The sequence below is a fragment of the Lichtheimia ornata genome (genome assembly GCF_029851405.1).
Source record: "Lichtheimia ornata isolate CBS 291.66 chromosome Unknown scaffold00023, whole genome shotgun sequence".
In the NCBI taxonomy this organism is placed as follows: domain Eukaryota; kingdom Fungi; phylum Mucoromycota; class Mucoromycetes; order Mucorales; family Lichtheimiaceae; genus Lichtheimia; species Lichtheimia ornata.
The window spans coordinates 175,422-191,015 of record NW_026695343.1 but is presented as its reverse complement, the minus strand read 5'-3'; the positions used below and the strand labels follow the sequence as shown (position 1 = coordinate 191,015).

The following is a 15,594-nucleotide window of genomic DNA, read 5'->3' as shown; positions in this document are numbered from 1 at the left end:
CTTACATTATTATATCCTTCATGTCCCTTGTTCCTCTATTGTCATCTATATACATATACACACACTCCCTCCTCACCCAAGAATGAGCCTTCCCAACAAAAAAAAGTAGAAACTAAAAGTTTGAAATCCTTCGTGTAATATAAAACTCCCACTTTGTCATTGATTGTGATCTTGTTAATCAAAGATTCAAAGGATTCTCACGTCGAATGAATCTTAATTTATCGTGTGTTGGGAAAATGATACCACCACCGTTTCCAATCTTATTCATGTCAGGGTAAACAGAGTTACCAGCTTGATCGAGAGGCGGTTCAATGGTTGCCCTGACAAGCAGTCGTACCCAAATGTGGAACATTTCCAATTCACCCTGTAGTATACATACATTAAGAATGCGTCAACATAATGACCATAACTTTTTACCAGATACGCTCCAGGACATGACCGCCTAATAATGTACTTGCATGAGATCAAAAAGGTCATCCATCATACAGGTTCCATACGTACCTTCCAAATCCAAATGTGAATTGATCGCGCTCCTCTACTCTAGCTTTTGCCAGCGTTGACATGGGACGAGGATTGTTTAAAAAGCGATCTATCTTGAATCGATAGGGATCGGGATACACGTGAGGGTCATGATTCATGGCATAGATATTGCCACAAAGCGTTGTTTCTTTGGGGATCAGGTAATCTCGGCATACGGCTACATACATTGTGAATGAGTCTTCATCCGATTACTTTTATCAACTTACTATCTTTTACAACACGGCGAGATAAACCTAAAGGAGAGATGGGACGCATACGCATGCACTCCTTTTGCATTGAATTGAGCAATGGAAAGTGATCACGCTCCTCAAACTTGGGCAGTCGCTTGTACTTTTGAACAAATGCATCCATCTCAGCTTGCAACTGATGTTGCTCTTTGGGGTGATTGCATAGAATAACCATGGCCCATGAAAGTGTGGTGGATGCCGTATCCGTACCAGCAACAATGAAGTCATCTAAAAAGGGTTCTTTAGTACTTGTGTTACATACCCGGTAGTAGAATGCATTAGAAACGACTCACAACATGCTCCGATAATCGCCTTGTCATTGACATCTTCATCCTTCATGTCATTAAGTTTCTTGACAAGGCACTCCTGGTCACTATTTATACCATCTCGAATCAATTGCTGTAGAATGGGATCACGCACCTCCTCCATTAAGCGAGTAAGCTTCTTTTCCGTGCCAGTGCACCAATCAATAAAGCCCATGATGAGAGGAAGAAATGCACGACGATCGAAAAAAGGGTCAGCATGCTGCATACTTGTTTCGATCAACTGCAGCATGGTATCCAAAAAGGGGTCATCGGGGTGCTCAATACGTTGATCAAAGCCAAGTGTGAGGACCACATTCATCGTGAAGTGCTTTAAATGTCTGAGTACGCCCACCGGCTCGTCAAACGAAATCAATCGATTCACTACACAATCGCTTTCCATTTCGAGAATAGGCACACCGGCGGTAGTATCCAAATGCTTAGGTGATAAATACTGGATGACTGTTGTTACGTATCAGCTACTTTTTGTTACCCATGCAAAGTACATAAACTTGCCTGCAGCTCTTGTTTTTCTCCATCGATCACTCGGGCTATTAAAAACAAGCCCATACTCTGAAGATTGCAGCCTTTCATACGTATGTTTTGGACGATGGGATGTTGATGCACCATGGCCGTTGAGTACTTCATGAGCCATGTGGCGATCCACTATAATCATCCACGGCCTACAGCCCATGTTGATACGAAGAATGGGTTCCTTGTTGTTCGCATTTTGTTCCGCCATCAAAATCGCTGGGATGTCATCCGTCAATAAAAACGACATCAAATGGCCTTTGTTAAAATAGGTGATGAGCGAGAACAATTTTGTTAACTTTTCAATGATTGCTTCGTTTTACCAAAGTAGGGTATGGAACCATTGGCCAAAGGTATTTCGCGATACTCGTTTTTCGTGCTGGATCGTGAGATGCAACAAGGATAGTGGTAAGAACCGAGAGTACAGGTAACCATGGCAACCACAGCAGCCGCTATGCTTAAAGGAGCGTGCTTTGTAATGCCATCCATTGGTAGAAAAAGAGGGAAGGATCGTGTCCTAGCTGCAACAATGCATTGAAATAGGGTACACGTCAAAGGGGCTTGGTGATGATGCAGCAAGTCATGCACTAATGCAGTTCTCGTTGGGAGGGATCAAAATCATTTTTTCAAATCCTCCCAAAAAGAACATGTACAACGCTGTCCATGTATTTTGATGTCTATGTACGAGAATCAGGTGAATGTACAAGCATAAGAAAAGACCCCAGCACATGTCAAATGGCAATGTTTATACATCATTGGAAGGCTATATAAGGAGCATAGTAACTACTACTGCCGTATTGAGTTGCATGCAGCAAAAAAGTTGGCATTAGGGACTTGCACGCTTGACCTTAGGGGTTCAATGGGTTTTTACGCTTCACGAATCGCATCTTATCCTCCGCTGGAATGATAACAACATGAGCATTGATGAGTGCGTTCATGTCTGGATAGGTGGGTTTGTTGTTCTTGTCCAGCATAGGCTCGATGGTTGCTTGTGCCAATAAACGAACTAGGATGTTGAACATCTCGCTTTCTGCCTTTTTTGTATACATGCATCATTAGCAAGCGCTTTTTTTCAGGCGTTTGCTCTTTACTTACAACATGAATCCCTGGGCATACGCGTCTAGCGAGAAACAAAGTCCACGTAGTATCATTATTAATAAATAGTTGTTGTCATAGCAACGCTGAAACGTGATGCTTCTTACCTGCCCCAACCAAAAAGAAATTGGTCACGTTCGCTTACTCTTGCTTTACTCAACGTTGACATGGTACGAGGTTTTTCCAAAAAACGATCAGCCACAAAGCGATCTGGATTAGGATACCTTTCGGGATCATGGTGTATGGCATATAGATTGCCACAAATCACCGTATCCTTGGGGATCAAATATCCCCGACATACCACTTATACCAACCATGGTGAGTGAAAAGAGTAGCCATTAAACATGTATACATACCATCAGAAATTGCGAGACGAGATAATCCAAGTGGAGCAATGGCTCGTATACGGATACACTCTTTCAATGTGGACATCAAAAGTGGGAATTGGGTATGTTCGTCAAACGTTGGGATGCGTTTATGGACACTTGTAAATGCATCAATCTCGGCTTGTAGCCGCTTTTGGTCCTCGGGGTGGTTACATAGGAGGACCATGGCCCATGCGAGTGTGATAGCTGTTGGATCGGTTCCTGCAACGACCAGGTCAACTAGTAGTAGGGTGATGATGGTAAGCATCCACGACGTTTTAAGTGTGATACCCAATCGCACTTACAACAAGAGCTTATAACAGTCTCATCATCCACATCCTTGCTATCCTTCATTGCATGTATCTTTTTGGCCATGCAATCCGTATCACCTTTTAATCCATGGTCGATCAACTTTTGCATGATTGGCGCTCGTACTTTGGTCATGTACCAAGTAAATTTCTCGGATGTTTGATGCCACCAATCAAAAATACTCATGATGAAGGGTAGGAACTCGCGTCGATCAAAGGTAGGGTCGGCATTTTGAACGCTCATATTGATCAAATCGATCAATTGTTCAAAAAAAGGATCGTCTGGATCATCAATCCGGTAACCGAAACCAAGCATAAGATTGACATTCAATGCCGACCATTGGATTTCCTTGAGAACACCCGCCGCCTGCTCCTTGTTGGATAAAAGTCGATCGACAAGGCAATCCGCTTCCTTGCTAATGATATCATCAAGGTGGTTGGATTCACTTTTGGTTGAGAGATACTGGGTGACTAGAAAAAATGAGCCCACAGCATGAAGAAGACATGTACTTGAAACACTCACAGGCAGCTCGCACTTTTTTCCATCGACTCCCAGGATCGATAAAGGTCAAACCATGGTCTTGAGACTGCAACCTTGTTCCATACGAATGCTTTGGCCTATGTGATGTTGATACACCATGCACATTCAATAGCTCATGCACCATATCAGGATCCGAAATAACAATCCATGGCTTGGGTCCCATATAAAAGCGAAGGATGGGTCCCATATCAACGTTTCTTCGTGCCATTGCCATGGCCACGATATCACCACTGAATACATAGGTCCATAAATGTCCTGTAGACTCGTTAAGAATACGTGCAATAAAAGAGTGCCCAAATTTAGAAAAATTACCAAAGTATGGAATCCATCCTTTAGCGAGCGGTATCTCTCTATACTCGCCGGCTGTTGTCTTTTTGGATGAACGGGAATAGCTATATCCGAGGATGCTTACAACAGTAGCTGCTGCTGCAATTGTAGTCAAAGAAAGCGGTTTGACGTGCTTTGTGATAGTGTCTCCAAGATCCATTTCCGTAAGCGTGCTATAATAGTGAGATCGTTGATAAGCAAAAAGGAGAGAAGAAAGACACAACTTCGGCATTTCTTCTACCGATGGAAGTTTTGACACCAAAGGGGCTAAGTGGCTCCAAGCCAAGTGCGTGGCTCAGCGTCTAAAACAAAGACCACAAAGAAAGTGGAGCGAGAAAAAGAAGACATTGATTATAAAGACCAACAACAAAGTCTATTATGTCGATTGGTTTTAATTATTCCTGCTGCTGCATGCATATGTAAGAACATCAACGTAAAGAGGATTGGGTCATTACTGTGTTTCAAAAGTTCGAGGGATTATCAAGTTGGACAAATTGCATTGTATCCTGGGCAGGGACCATAACCGTACCACCAATGATGAAGGCATTGATGCCTGGGTAGATTGGTTTGTTGTCCTTGTCCATAACAGGCTTAATGCTTGCTTGGGCCAATAGGCGCACCATGACCTTGAAAATCTTATTCTCAGCCTATGTGCAGCAATCACGTTAGGCTATGCTCTTGTTTTTGCCACGTAACAACTTACCAAATTGATACCAAGCATATGCGTCTAATCACGAGGAAAATGTAAAAAGTGGTATCTCCATGGAGACGAGGGCAATCATCTTACTTGCTAAACCCAAACGTAAACTGAGCACGCTCTTGTGCTTTGGCTTTGTTTAATGTCGACATAGTTCAAGGTTCATCCAAAAAGCGATCGACCACAAATCGATCTGGATTAGGATAGGCCTTTGAGATGGTGGTTCATGACATAGATCTTTTGGCGAAGAATGGTACCTTTGGGAATAAAGTAGCTTCGACAAGTGACTTTTCATCATGATGAGACATTGCATTGCATATACAGCGTGTGTGACAAATAATTACCATCATCGGATGTTTGACGTATCAAGGCAAGAGGAGCAATGTGATGAAGACACAAACATTCCTTGATGGCTGACATGAACAATAGCAAATGTTCACGACCATGCGTCTTGATAAATGCATCAATTTCGGCTTGTATCTCTTTAGGTTGATTGCAAAGAGTAACCAACACCCACACCGTTGCTGCAGCTGTAGTAACCGTTGCCACGGCAACCAGCTCAACTATCATGATGCATATGCATCATCACCATCAGATGATCTCTCTGAAGGGCTGTTTTTTTACTTACAGACGTCTACAAGAATCAGGTGGACGTATAAGCAAAAAAAGAAAGATATCACATGTCGCATGGCAACGTTTATATATTAAGAGGCTATATAAGGAGCATAGTAACTATTACTACCGTATTGAGTTGCATGCAGTAAACAAGATGCCAGCAGGAACTTGCACGTTTTTACACATTCAAGGGATTGTTACGTTTCACGAATCGCATCTTATCCTCACCAGGAATGATAACGACACCAACATAGTTGAGTGCGTTCATGTCTGGGTAGATGGGGTTGCTGTTATTGTCCAGCATAGGCTCGATGGTTGCTTTTGCCAGTAAACGAACTAGGGTATTGAACATTTGATTCTCTGCCTTATTATACATCGTCAGCAAAGGCTTTTTTTTTGTTCTCCTTTTGGGGACAATTACTTACTACATGGATCGCTGGGCACACGCGTCTATCGAGAAACAAGGTCGTTATCATACTAGAGCGATGATGAAACGTGATACTTTTTTACCTGCCCCAACCAAAACCAAATTGATCACGTTCGTTTGCTCTTGCTTTACTCAACGTTGACATGGTACGAGGTTTATCCAAAAAGCGATCCGCCACAAAACGATCAGGGTCAGGATACCTTTCGGGATCATGGTGTATGGCAAAGACATTGGCACAAATAACCGTATCCTTGGGAATCAGGTATCCCCGACATACCACTTTACCAACGATGGTGAGTGAAAAGGGAAAAAAAGAAATCATCAAACATGTATACATACCATCAGAAACTGCACGACGAGATAACCCAAGGGGAACCAGGGTTCGTATACGGAGACACTCTTTCAATGTGGACATCATCAGTGGCAAATGCTCATGCTCGTCAAAAGTTGGTATGCGTTTATGGACACTTGTAAAGGCATCAATCTCGGCTTGAAGCCGCTTTTGGTCCTCGGGATGATTACACAGAATGACCATGGTCCATGCGAGGGTGATAGCTGTTGGATCGGTTCCTGCAACGACCAGGTCAACTTGTTCCTCCATATTAATACGTACGACGATTGTGTTTTAGGATAACAATGTATACTTACAACACGCGTTTAAAACAGTCTCATCATCCACATCCTTGCCGTCCTTCATGGCATGCATCTTTTTGGCCATGCAGTCCATGTCACTTTTTAATCCATGGTGGATCAGCTTTTGCATAATGGGATCTCGTACTTTGGTCCTGTACCAAGCAAAGGTTTTGAATGCTTGATACCACCAATCAAAAGTCGCCATAATGAAGGGTAGAAACTCTTTTCGATCAATGATCGGGTCGGCTTTTTGAACGCTCGTGTTGATCAAATCAATCAATTGTTCACAAAAAGGATCTTCTGGATGATCAATACGGTAACCAAAACCAACCAAAAGATTGACGTTTAATGCCGACCATTGGATTTCCTTGAAAACACTCACAGCCTGCTCCTTGTTGGATAAAAGTCGATCGGCAAGGTAATCCGCTTCCTTGCTAATGATATCATCAAGGTGGATGGATTCACTTTTGGTGGAGAGACATTGGACAACTAGAGGGATCATAATAGTGAGCACAGCTGAAAAAAGGTGGTGGATCCCATATTGCACTTACAGACAGCTCGAACTTTTTTCCATCGACTCCCAAGATCACTAAAGGTCAAGCCATGGGTTTGAGACTGCAACCTTGTTCCATAGGAATACTGTGGTCTGCATGATGTTGATACGCCATGCACATTCAACAGCTCATGTACCATATCAGCATCTGAAATGACAACCCATAGCCTGGGTCCCATATGAAAACGAAGGATGGGTCCCATATCAACATTTCTTCGTGCCATTTCCATGCCCACAATGGCGCCACTGAATACGTATGTCCATAAATGTCCTATAGAATCGATGAGAATGTGTACGTGTGTGCAATAAAAGAGTGCCAAAGTTACCAAAATACGGGATCCAGCCTTTGGCTAGCGGTATCTCTCTATACTCGCCGGCTACTGTCTTTTTGGAAGAATGACAAGAACGATATCCGAGGATGCTTACAGCAGTAGCTGCAGCAGCAATTGCCGTCAAAGAAAGCGGTTTGATGTGCTTTGTGATATTGTCTTTAAGGTCCATTCTCGTAATAGTGTTAATAATGTAAGCGTGCTATGATGGTGCTTGATACTAAGCAAAAAGCAGAAAAGAAGAAAATGCAACATCATCATTCCTATGACGATGATGGTTTTTGGCACGAAAAGGGGGGCAAAGTGAGCATCAAAGTCTAAGTATGCTGGGTTTTAATTCATCCTGCTGCTGCATTATCATGCATACTACATGTAAAGAAGATCGATCGTTTGTTCGGTATTTTAAAGGTTCAAGGGATTATCACGTTTGACAAACTGCATTGTATCCTGGGCAGGAACCATAACTGTACCAGCATTGATGAAGCCATTAATGCTTGGGTAGGTTGGTTTGTTGTCCTTGTCGAGAACAGGCTTAATGCTTGCTTGAGCCAATAAGCGCACCAAGACATTGAAAATCTCGTTCTCAGCCTGTTGTGCATCACGTTAGGATATGATCTTTGCTCTTGCCACGTCATAACTTACCAAATTGATACCAGGGCATATGCGTCTATGTTAGAATTACGAGGATGAATACGTAATCTTCTCTCTTCATGGAGGAGGCAATCATCTTACCTGCCAAACCCAAACGTAAATTGATCACGCTCTTGTGCTTTGGCTTTGCTTAAGGTCCACATAGTTCGGGGTTCATCCAAAAAGCGATCGATCACAAATCGATCGGGATTAGGATAGACCTCGGGATTGTGGTTCATGGCATAAATGTTTGGGCGAAGAATGGTACCTTTGGGAATGAAATAGCCTCGACAAACGACTTTACTTCATGATGAGACATTGCATTGCATATACAGCGTGTGAGAAAAAATAGTTACCATCTTCGGATGTTTGACGTGCCAAGGCAAGCGGCGCAATGGGACGAAGACGTAAGCATTCCTTGATGGCTGACATGAACAATGGTAATTGTTCACGATCGTTGAATACCGGGATACGACCATGGGTCTTGATAAAAGCATCAATTTCGGCTTGTATCCTTTCTTGGTCGTTAGGTTGATTGCAAAGGATAACCAAGATCCACGTCATGGCTGCAGCCGTAGTACCCGTTCCCGCGGCAACCAGCTCAACTATCATGATGCATATGGATCAGCACCTGATGATCTCTATGAAGGTCGTTTTTTCGTGTAGCAACTTACAACATAAGCTGCGCACAGCTTCATCATCAATATCCTTGCCATCTCGTATCGCATCAACGACCTTAAAAAGACATTCCCTATCGCTGTCGAATCCATGGCGAGCAAGTTTTTGTAATACCATAGGCCGTAACTCGGTTCCAACACGAACAAGTTTCTTGTATGTTTGCTTCCACCAGTCAACCAGGGCCATAGTGATTGGAAAGAATGCACGACGGTCGTACAAATGTTCATTGCTGTCTATGCTTATTGTAATCAAATCGAATATCTTTGCAAGGAATGGATCCTCAGGGTCTTCAATACGATAGTTGAAACCGAGCATGAGTGTAGCGTTCAATGTTGATTGGTGCAATGAATTGAAAACTGCAGTAGGTGGCCCATTGGATGATGACAAAAGACGCTTCACAGCGTAGTCGGCTTCCTTGTGGAGGATGTCGTCATGGATACTTAGTTGCTTTGGTGCTACAAATTGGCTGACTTTAAAAGTATTGCATGAAAGCGTGGTTAATATAAATGCAAAGGATACATACACACGTATTATTTTTACTTACGAACAGCCCTCATTCTTTTCCAACGGCTACCAACTGGATCATGAAAGGTGATGCCGTATTGTGCCACATCAAATGCATTCCCATAGGTATGGTTAGCACGATGCGATGTTGCCACGCCATGCGTATTCAATAGTTCATGGGCCATGTCAGCATCCGAAATAATGAGCCATGGTTGTGATCCCATATTATAACGAACAATGGGCCCCAGGTCTTTGTTTCTCTGAGCCATCAAAATGGCCGGGATATCAAACATAGACGTGTACAAATAGGAACGCGAGTGCCCTGAATGAGGATTAAGGTCATTAGCACATTACAAACTTGTTTTTGCCGCCTCAAATTAGCATACCAAAATACGGGATAGACCCCTTGGCTACTGGTATCTCTTTGTATTCACCCGTTTTTCTCATTAAACGTGAGACTAAAAGACTTGTAACAGCGGCAGCAGCAGCAACAGCCGATAGAGAAAGCGGTGTGGCATGCTTTGTAATGTCGCCGTTTCCTTGCAGTAATGAATAATATGATGATAGCATTTTGAGGACAAGCCTTTGATGAATTTAAAAGAGTTAATAGCTCAGGACATAAAACAACGTGCTACTTTTTATATACTAGGATGATAGGTGCGTATTGTTGAGTGGTAAGGCTTTGGGATGGGGCTTGGTAACGTGGCTCGGCACCAGAGATAATGACCGCAAACTTTAACATGTACAATGTGTCTTCAAATCCTCGGCGATTATATTGCCTGTGTTACATTATGGACGTGTCGTGTCTTTCAATGGACTTTATATGGAGTATGCGTAATGTCTTTCGAGCGTAACAACTGAACTTTATTCGAGAATGCCAAGATGGAATTAAGGGTGGTCATGGATAGCTATTACGATGGGCTTTGAGCCATTACTACACCTTGATGGATGCACTTGAATGAGCTATCAGGGTAATGGTAAAGCATGCCAACCACTGTTGCACGTATTCATTATCATACATAGCATGGATCAATTCATTGTGAAGTATGGGTGTCAGGGAGATGATGGGGAGGTTGCTGGGATTGCTCGAGGCGGGGTATGACTGGTTCAAACAGGGTCAAATGCCGCATAACGCGTCAAACCACCACTCTTGTCTTCTTCACGCGTCACTGTAACTACACACAATGGACAAAGCTGATACCAAGATTGAAAAGAAGGAAGGAGCCCCATCCACCGAACACATCAACATTAAGGTCGTCGGCGAGGTAAGTAGACCCTGCAAAGAGCATGGCTTGTGAATTGACAACTCCAGGACAAACAGGATCGGAATGAGGTGTTTTTCAAGATTAAACAAAGCACTCCCCTCAAGAAGCTCATGGATGCCTATTGCGAACGTCAAGGCAAGTCGCCTGATTCGGTGCGTTTCCTTTACGATGGTGAACGTGTTCAACCCACTGATACCCCTCAGAAGGTACGTAAGAAGGAAGTTGCATAACGGAATAAGTGTCTCATGTATGTTTTATGTATATAGCTTGAAATGGAGGATGGTGACGCTATTGATGTGATGATTGAACAACTCGGTGGTAGTGGACTATGATTTAGTTTGCAAATTATATATCTTGTTGTGGATGTTGTATATTGATTGATTGATTTGCTCAAATACAAAATGGAAAAAAGGGACTTTATATGTTGATGACAAGAAATGGGGGGAAATACGGAAACAAAATGTTGTTGGATTAGATAGGGGATTGCTGTATCAACCGTTGTCGATGCTTCTTTATCTTCGTTTCCACTCTGATTACCAGCGACTACCGGATGATCCAGGACCACGGCCTGCTCCTCCTCCACGTCTCCAGCCACCAGCACCACTGTCGCCATCACGACCACCACCACCAGGTGCGCCACGACGAGCAGTTTGCCAACCACCTTCACGTTCACGTTCACCACCACGATCAAAACCACCAGGACGACGATCACGATCACGGTTGCTGCCAAAGGATGCACCAAGAGGACGGCTACCTGAACGCCAGCTATCTCTTTCATCGCCACCAGCAGGGGGTTGATTACGACGGCTTGGAGGTACATAGGCACCACCAGAAGGTCGGCCACCAGAAGCAGCAGCAGCAGCAGCAGGTGCTGGTGATGCTTGTCGTCTTTGTGCCATCCTTGCTTCAATTTCGGCTTCCTTCTCACGTTGCTTACGAGCAATCTCATCTTGTTTTCTATCATCGAGTGTCAATATCAATCATATTGCCAACCCATCATCTCATCGCATTACCTGTTGATTTCCTCACGCTCTGCCTTTTCTCTAGCAAGTTGTTCAGCACGCTCAGCTTCCTTACGTTCTTGTTCTGTATAGTAAAAATAAAAATGAATATGACATGGTTGATGCATGTGAATCTCTTTTTTTCCCTCTTTTTACCTTCACGCAATCTTCGTTCTTCCTCTTCCTTTTGCTTGCGAGCAGCTTCCTCAGCTTCACGTTGTTTGATAAGTTCATCACGCTTTTCACGCCACAAGGCAATACGTTCTTGCTTCTCCTTTTCAATAGCCTCTTCAACGGCACGTTGTTGAGCCTCAACAGCAGATTGGAGCTTATCTTGTTGTTGTTTCTTGTAGACCAAGTAATCATCGAGGATGCGAGAAAGACGTGACTTGAGCTTCATGTTCTCCTCATGTTGTGCCTTGGAAGTCTCAAGCTCAGCCTTGCAAGAGGCTTGGTAGAATGCCTTGTCTTCCTTTTGTTGACGTTCAAAGTCCTTTTCAAGCAAGGGAATTTCCTCCTTGCGATAAGCACGTTCAATGTGATCGATACGCTTGCCAATTTGCTTGAGACGGTCGCTGAGTTCCTTTTGTTCAGTCTGGAGACGAGACACCTTCAAGTCAAGAAGAGTCTTGACATCAGAGTTTTCAATCTCCTCAGGCTTGAGTTGAAGACCGGTCTTGGCGGTAATTTCTTCAGCAATACGCTTAGCTTGATCACGGGCAATTTCTTCTTGCACACGCTTGAGACGTTCTTCTTCACGACGACGTTGCTCTTCTTCAACACGCTTCTTTTCAGCCTCAGCCTTCTTTTGAGCAGCAATAGCACGTTCTTGAGCAGCTTGCTTTTCTCTGCGAGACAATTCGCTCTCAATGATCTCCTTACGACGCTCAATCTCACCCTTGCGTGCAAGCATAGCCTTGTGTTCTTGCTCAACACCCTTGAGTGCCTTTTGAAGAGCTTCTTGCTTGTTCTTGGTGGCATGCTCCTTGACGGTAGGATCGATCATTTGTGCAACAGCACCAAGGCGGTTACCCAAACGAGAAAGTTGAGTACGCATAAGATCAGCAGGGGATGATTGCAATTGCATTCCTTCAGTAACAGTATCCTTGGGAGGAGCAAACAAATCGGTCTCAAACATCAAGCTTTGAGAAGCATGGTCGATGCGAATGTTCAATTCACCACGCTTGCATCCGTTCATGATAAACTTTTCAATGGTGGCGGCATCGTAGTTGTAAGGTTCAGGGAATGAGGCAAGTTGCAATACAAAGTCAAGCTTGACGGTGGTGTAGACTTGGGAGAGTTGTTGAAGCAAGCGGGTAAGGATGACTTGGTGAAGAGGACGAACATAGCGAGCCATATCAGGATCTTCGGAAAGCTTAGTCATGATAGGGTTGATCTTTTTGCAAATGGACAAGGGATGGAATTGAACTTCGAGGATGTTGTACAAATCACGAATCTCAGGGCGAACACGGGACAAAATGTTCTTGTTGAGAGCCTCCTTCAAAAGACCGGTACGCGTAGGATGATAAGGAAGACCCATCAACATGGACAAACGGTTGAGCTTTTGAATGCGTTGTTCATCAGCCTCGACATAGCCAGGACGAGTCTTGGTGGTGGTGATGATAGGGATGGCAAGGGCGGAAAGCAAAACAATGGATGCCATGCGTGATTGTTCCTCATCGGTCAAATTCTTGTTGAACATGCGCTCAATGTTGGAGTAACGGTTCCATGCTGCAGAATGGAACAAATAATCCTCGCTGACCATGAAGATCTTGGTGAGCTTCTCGTAATAGTTGGCCATCATGAATGGCTTGGGTGGGCGCTTCGAGGTTGTCAAGAGGATATGAATATCTTCAACGGATTTGAATGCTTCTTGCCAAAGCTCGAGTTCAGCGGCAGCATTCAATTGAGTGAAACGTGCGTCAAGGTATTGTTGCAAAGTCTCGGGGTCGTTGAGGTTGATCGAATGAGGTTGATGCGAATACTTTGACATGTTTTGGAAATGGTTGCGAAGGATTTCACACAAGCGGCGGAATTCAGTCTTGCGCGAATAGGTCAAGCAGAAAGAGAATGCCTTGTTGGTAACCGAGTGATAAAGCGTTTCCAAGCGAGCATTGTTACGCAACATGTCAAGCACAGTGCGATATGCCTCCCACAAAAACTTGAGCCATGGTGTAACAACAGCACGATCCGTACGATCCTTGGTCTGTTCTCCACTCACAGTGCTGAGCATGATCGATTCAGGCGTCTCAGAAGCTTCCAAGTCGTCAATGTAATCCACAGCGATTTGATCAGCCTTAGTACGTGCTTCGCCAACCTTTTGCTCGGCCAATTCAAGAAGCTTGTTGATAACAGTCTATCGATCGTGAAGAGAGAGAATGCTCGTATCAATAATTCCTGTCGTACAAAGATTGCGTGGCAAATGGGGTTCGCGTATTACCTCGATGCTGTTGACGCTCGTATTCTGTGCAATGTTACGGTACTGATGAAGGCCTTCCTTGACCATCTTTCCCTTACGAAGGTCGACGCACAACTCAATGTACTTGAGCATGATGGGTTCCATCATGGTGAGAGCATAGCTGCGGGATCGCTTTGAGAGGACAACTTCATGAAGAGCTTGCAATGCGACTTCATCTTGACCAGCTTGGCAGAGCTCTATTTGAACATCGATCTATCAGCATTCATCCATCGTTTATCCATCCATCTCTTCATCCATCCATTACCTTCAGCTCGCTTAAGGGCGTTATCCGGCTTCACCGCGTAGAATGGAGGCATGGGGCAAGAGGTAGCTTCAAGGCTTGCTTGGCCAGAGGCAGTTACTATGCTCATTCGTTACACTCCGACATGTGACACATCCACCACATTAATGCATACAATTCTACTGTCATATCATTCGCCATTCCCTACAGCACTTGAAAGGGAGCCAAATGAAGGATAGAAAGAATTATACAGCTATGTAAATGCTAAAATCAATATGAATGTAATCGTTGTCCAGAGCTTAAAGACTTCCCTTGTCCTTATTATTGCGATGATTGATGATAATGGTGGTTGTGGTGCTGAAAAAGATTTTTGAGTTGATTATTTATGATGGGTGCACATGTATATCATTTATCGACATGACATTGCTGTCTTGGGATTAATGGGCAATCATTCACTTACGGCCATCCATAGCAAGGTAAAGGTAAGCTTGTTGTTGTCAACTTTGGAAGTCAGATTGACAACAATTCACATGAATCGCCACTTTGGGTATGATCCTCCATGCAAAGCGACTCTGTGAGAAGAACCTAAATCATGCATCTGCGATTACATTCCTTATCAAACGGCACTTTGTTGCTTCCTATCACCAAGCAATTTGCTGTTGGACTTGTGTTATGCACGTGCGATGCATGCTTAGTATGTCCCTAAATGCTATCAATGATGTTCTTCAACACCCATTGGTACATAGCAATAAAGGATACATAAGCATGTCGTTGTTTAGATTTATAAAGTATAGTTTTCATTTGCACGCGTGATTCTGATCTCATTGTAGTGCTGATTTTTATCATCAAACCGGTGATGATCGTTAATAGTCATGATGAAGGAGGGTGGGAATAGCTGTATAACACGGGCATCTAGGGAAATTGAATGCATGATGATTCGATACATACATAGACGATGTCTGTGTGAAACGTTCCAATAGGGCAATACTACAAAATGGGAGAGCTCTCAAAGCGAGGGGTAAACGTCAAAAGTGGATATAGTCAAACTACTCCTCCTTGTTTAATGAAGAGACTTGGCTTGTTGAACTGAGCTCATCATTGTTGCTTTCCCATGATCATCTCCTCAATACCATATATCAGGAGCAGGAGTAGTAGGATGAAATCAGCAATTGCTTTCAGATGTAACAATGTAATCCATCACCCTTAACTGTATCCAACCTTCGTGACAATTTGATTCTCCTGCTGCTGCTGCTGCTGCTGTTTGCTGCTGCATCTTGTCCTAAATAAAAAAAAAAGAGGATCATCATCATCATCATCATCACCCCAA

General features: G+C 43.6%; 8 protein-coding genes across 8 annotated transcripts; 1 reads left to right on the top strand and 7 right to left on the bottom strand.

The window, feature by feature from the left end:
- Nucleotides 1–178: 178 nt before the first annotated feature.
- On the bottom strand, nt 179–2,089 carry O0I10_005652 (uncharacterized protein; the record flags this gene model as incomplete). The annotated part of the gene is made up of 7 exons (XM_058485690.1): nt 179–364; nt 418–442; nt 502–697; nt 747–995; nt 1,061–1,531; nt 1,757–1,858; nt 1,924–2,089. 7 exons carry the CDS (start codon nt 2,087–2,089, stop codon nt 179–181), a joined length of 1,395 nt encoding a protein of 464 aa, XP_058343525.1.
- Nucleotides 2,090–2,448: 359 nt separating this feature from the next.
- Nucleotides 2,449–4,396, bottom strand: O0I10_005651 (uncharacterized protein; the record flags this gene model as incomplete). Its single annotated transcript, XM_058485689.1, has 7 exons — nt 2,449–2,634; nt 2,696–2,720; nt 2,803–2,998; nt 3,052–3,300; nt 3,366–3,839; nt 3,892–4,164; nt 4,222–4,396. 7 exons carry the CDS (start codon nt 4,394–4,396, stop codon nt 2,449–2,451), a joined length of 1,578 nt encoding a protein of 525 aa, XP_058343524.1.
- Nucleotides 4,397–4,697: 301 nt separating this feature from the next.
- O0I10_005650 (uncharacterized protein) lies at nt 4,698–4,957 on the bottom strand (the record flags this gene model as incomplete). The annotated part of the gene is made up of 2 exons (XM_058485688.1): nt 4,698–4,883; nt 4,940–4,957. 2 exons carry the CDS (start codon nt 4,955–4,957, stop codon nt 4,698–4,700), a joined length of 204 nt encoding a protein of 67 aa, XP_058343523.1.
- A 174-nt stretch (nt 4,958–5,131) lies between these two features.
- On the bottom strand, nt 5,132–5,622 carry O0I10_005649 (uncharacterized protein; the record flags this gene model as incomplete). The annotated part of the gene is made up of 3 exons (XM_058485687.1): nt 5,132–5,220; nt 5,278–5,496; nt 5,562–5,622. 3 exons carry the CDS (start codon nt 5,620–5,622, stop codon nt 5,132–5,134), a joined length of 369 nt encoding a protein of 122 aa, XP_058343522.1.
- A 104-nt stretch (nt 5,623–5,726) lies between these two features.
- Nucleotides 5,727–7,662, bottom strand: O0I10_005648 (uncharacterized protein; the record flags this gene model as incomplete). Its single annotated transcript, XM_058485686.1, has 7 exons — nt 5,727–5,912; nt 5,974–5,998; nt 6,059–6,254; nt 6,315–6,563; nt 6,624–7,097; nt 7,160–7,432; nt 7,488–7,662. 7 exons carry the CDS (start codon nt 7,660–7,662, stop codon nt 5,727–5,729), a joined length of 1,578 nt encoding a protein of 525 aa, XP_058343521.1.
- A 230-nt stretch (nt 7,663–7,892) lies between these two features.
- O0I10_005647 (uncharacterized protein) lies at nt 7,893–9,749 on the bottom strand (the record flags this gene model as incomplete). Its single annotated transcript, XM_058485685.1, has 7 exons — nt 7,893–8,078; nt 8,133–8,157; nt 8,223–8,418; nt 8,477–8,725; nt 8,795–9,268; nt 9,343–9,624; nt 9,689–9,749. The coding sequence occupies 7 exons, from the start codon at nt 9,747–9,749 to the stop codon at nt 7,893–7,895; spliced, it is 1,473 nt and encodes a 490-aa protein (XP_058343520.1).
- Nucleotides 9,750–10,486: 737 nt separating this feature from the next.
- Nucleotides 10,487–10,899, top strand: O0I10_005646 (uncharacterized protein; the record flags this gene model as incomplete). Its single annotated transcript, XM_058485684.1, has 3 exons — nt 10,487–10,567; nt 10,624–10,773; nt 10,834–10,899. The coding sequence occupies 3 exons, from the start codon at nt 10,487–10,489 to the stop codon at nt 10,897–10,899; spliced, it is 297 nt and encodes a 98-aa protein (XP_058343519.1).
- Nucleotides 10,900–11,100: 201 nt separating this feature from the next.
- On the bottom strand, nt 11,101–14,343 carry O0I10_005645 (uncharacterized protein; the record flags this gene model as incomplete). The annotated part of the gene is made up of 5 exons (XM_058485683.1): nt 11,101–11,524; nt 11,581–11,653; nt 11,725–13,924; nt 14,009–14,223; nt 14,292–14,343. 5 exons carry the CDS (start codon nt 14,341–14,343, stop codon nt 11,101–11,103), a joined length of 2,964 nt encoding a protein of 987 aa, XP_058343518.1.
- Nucleotides 14,344–15,594: the final 1,251 nt, after the last annotated feature.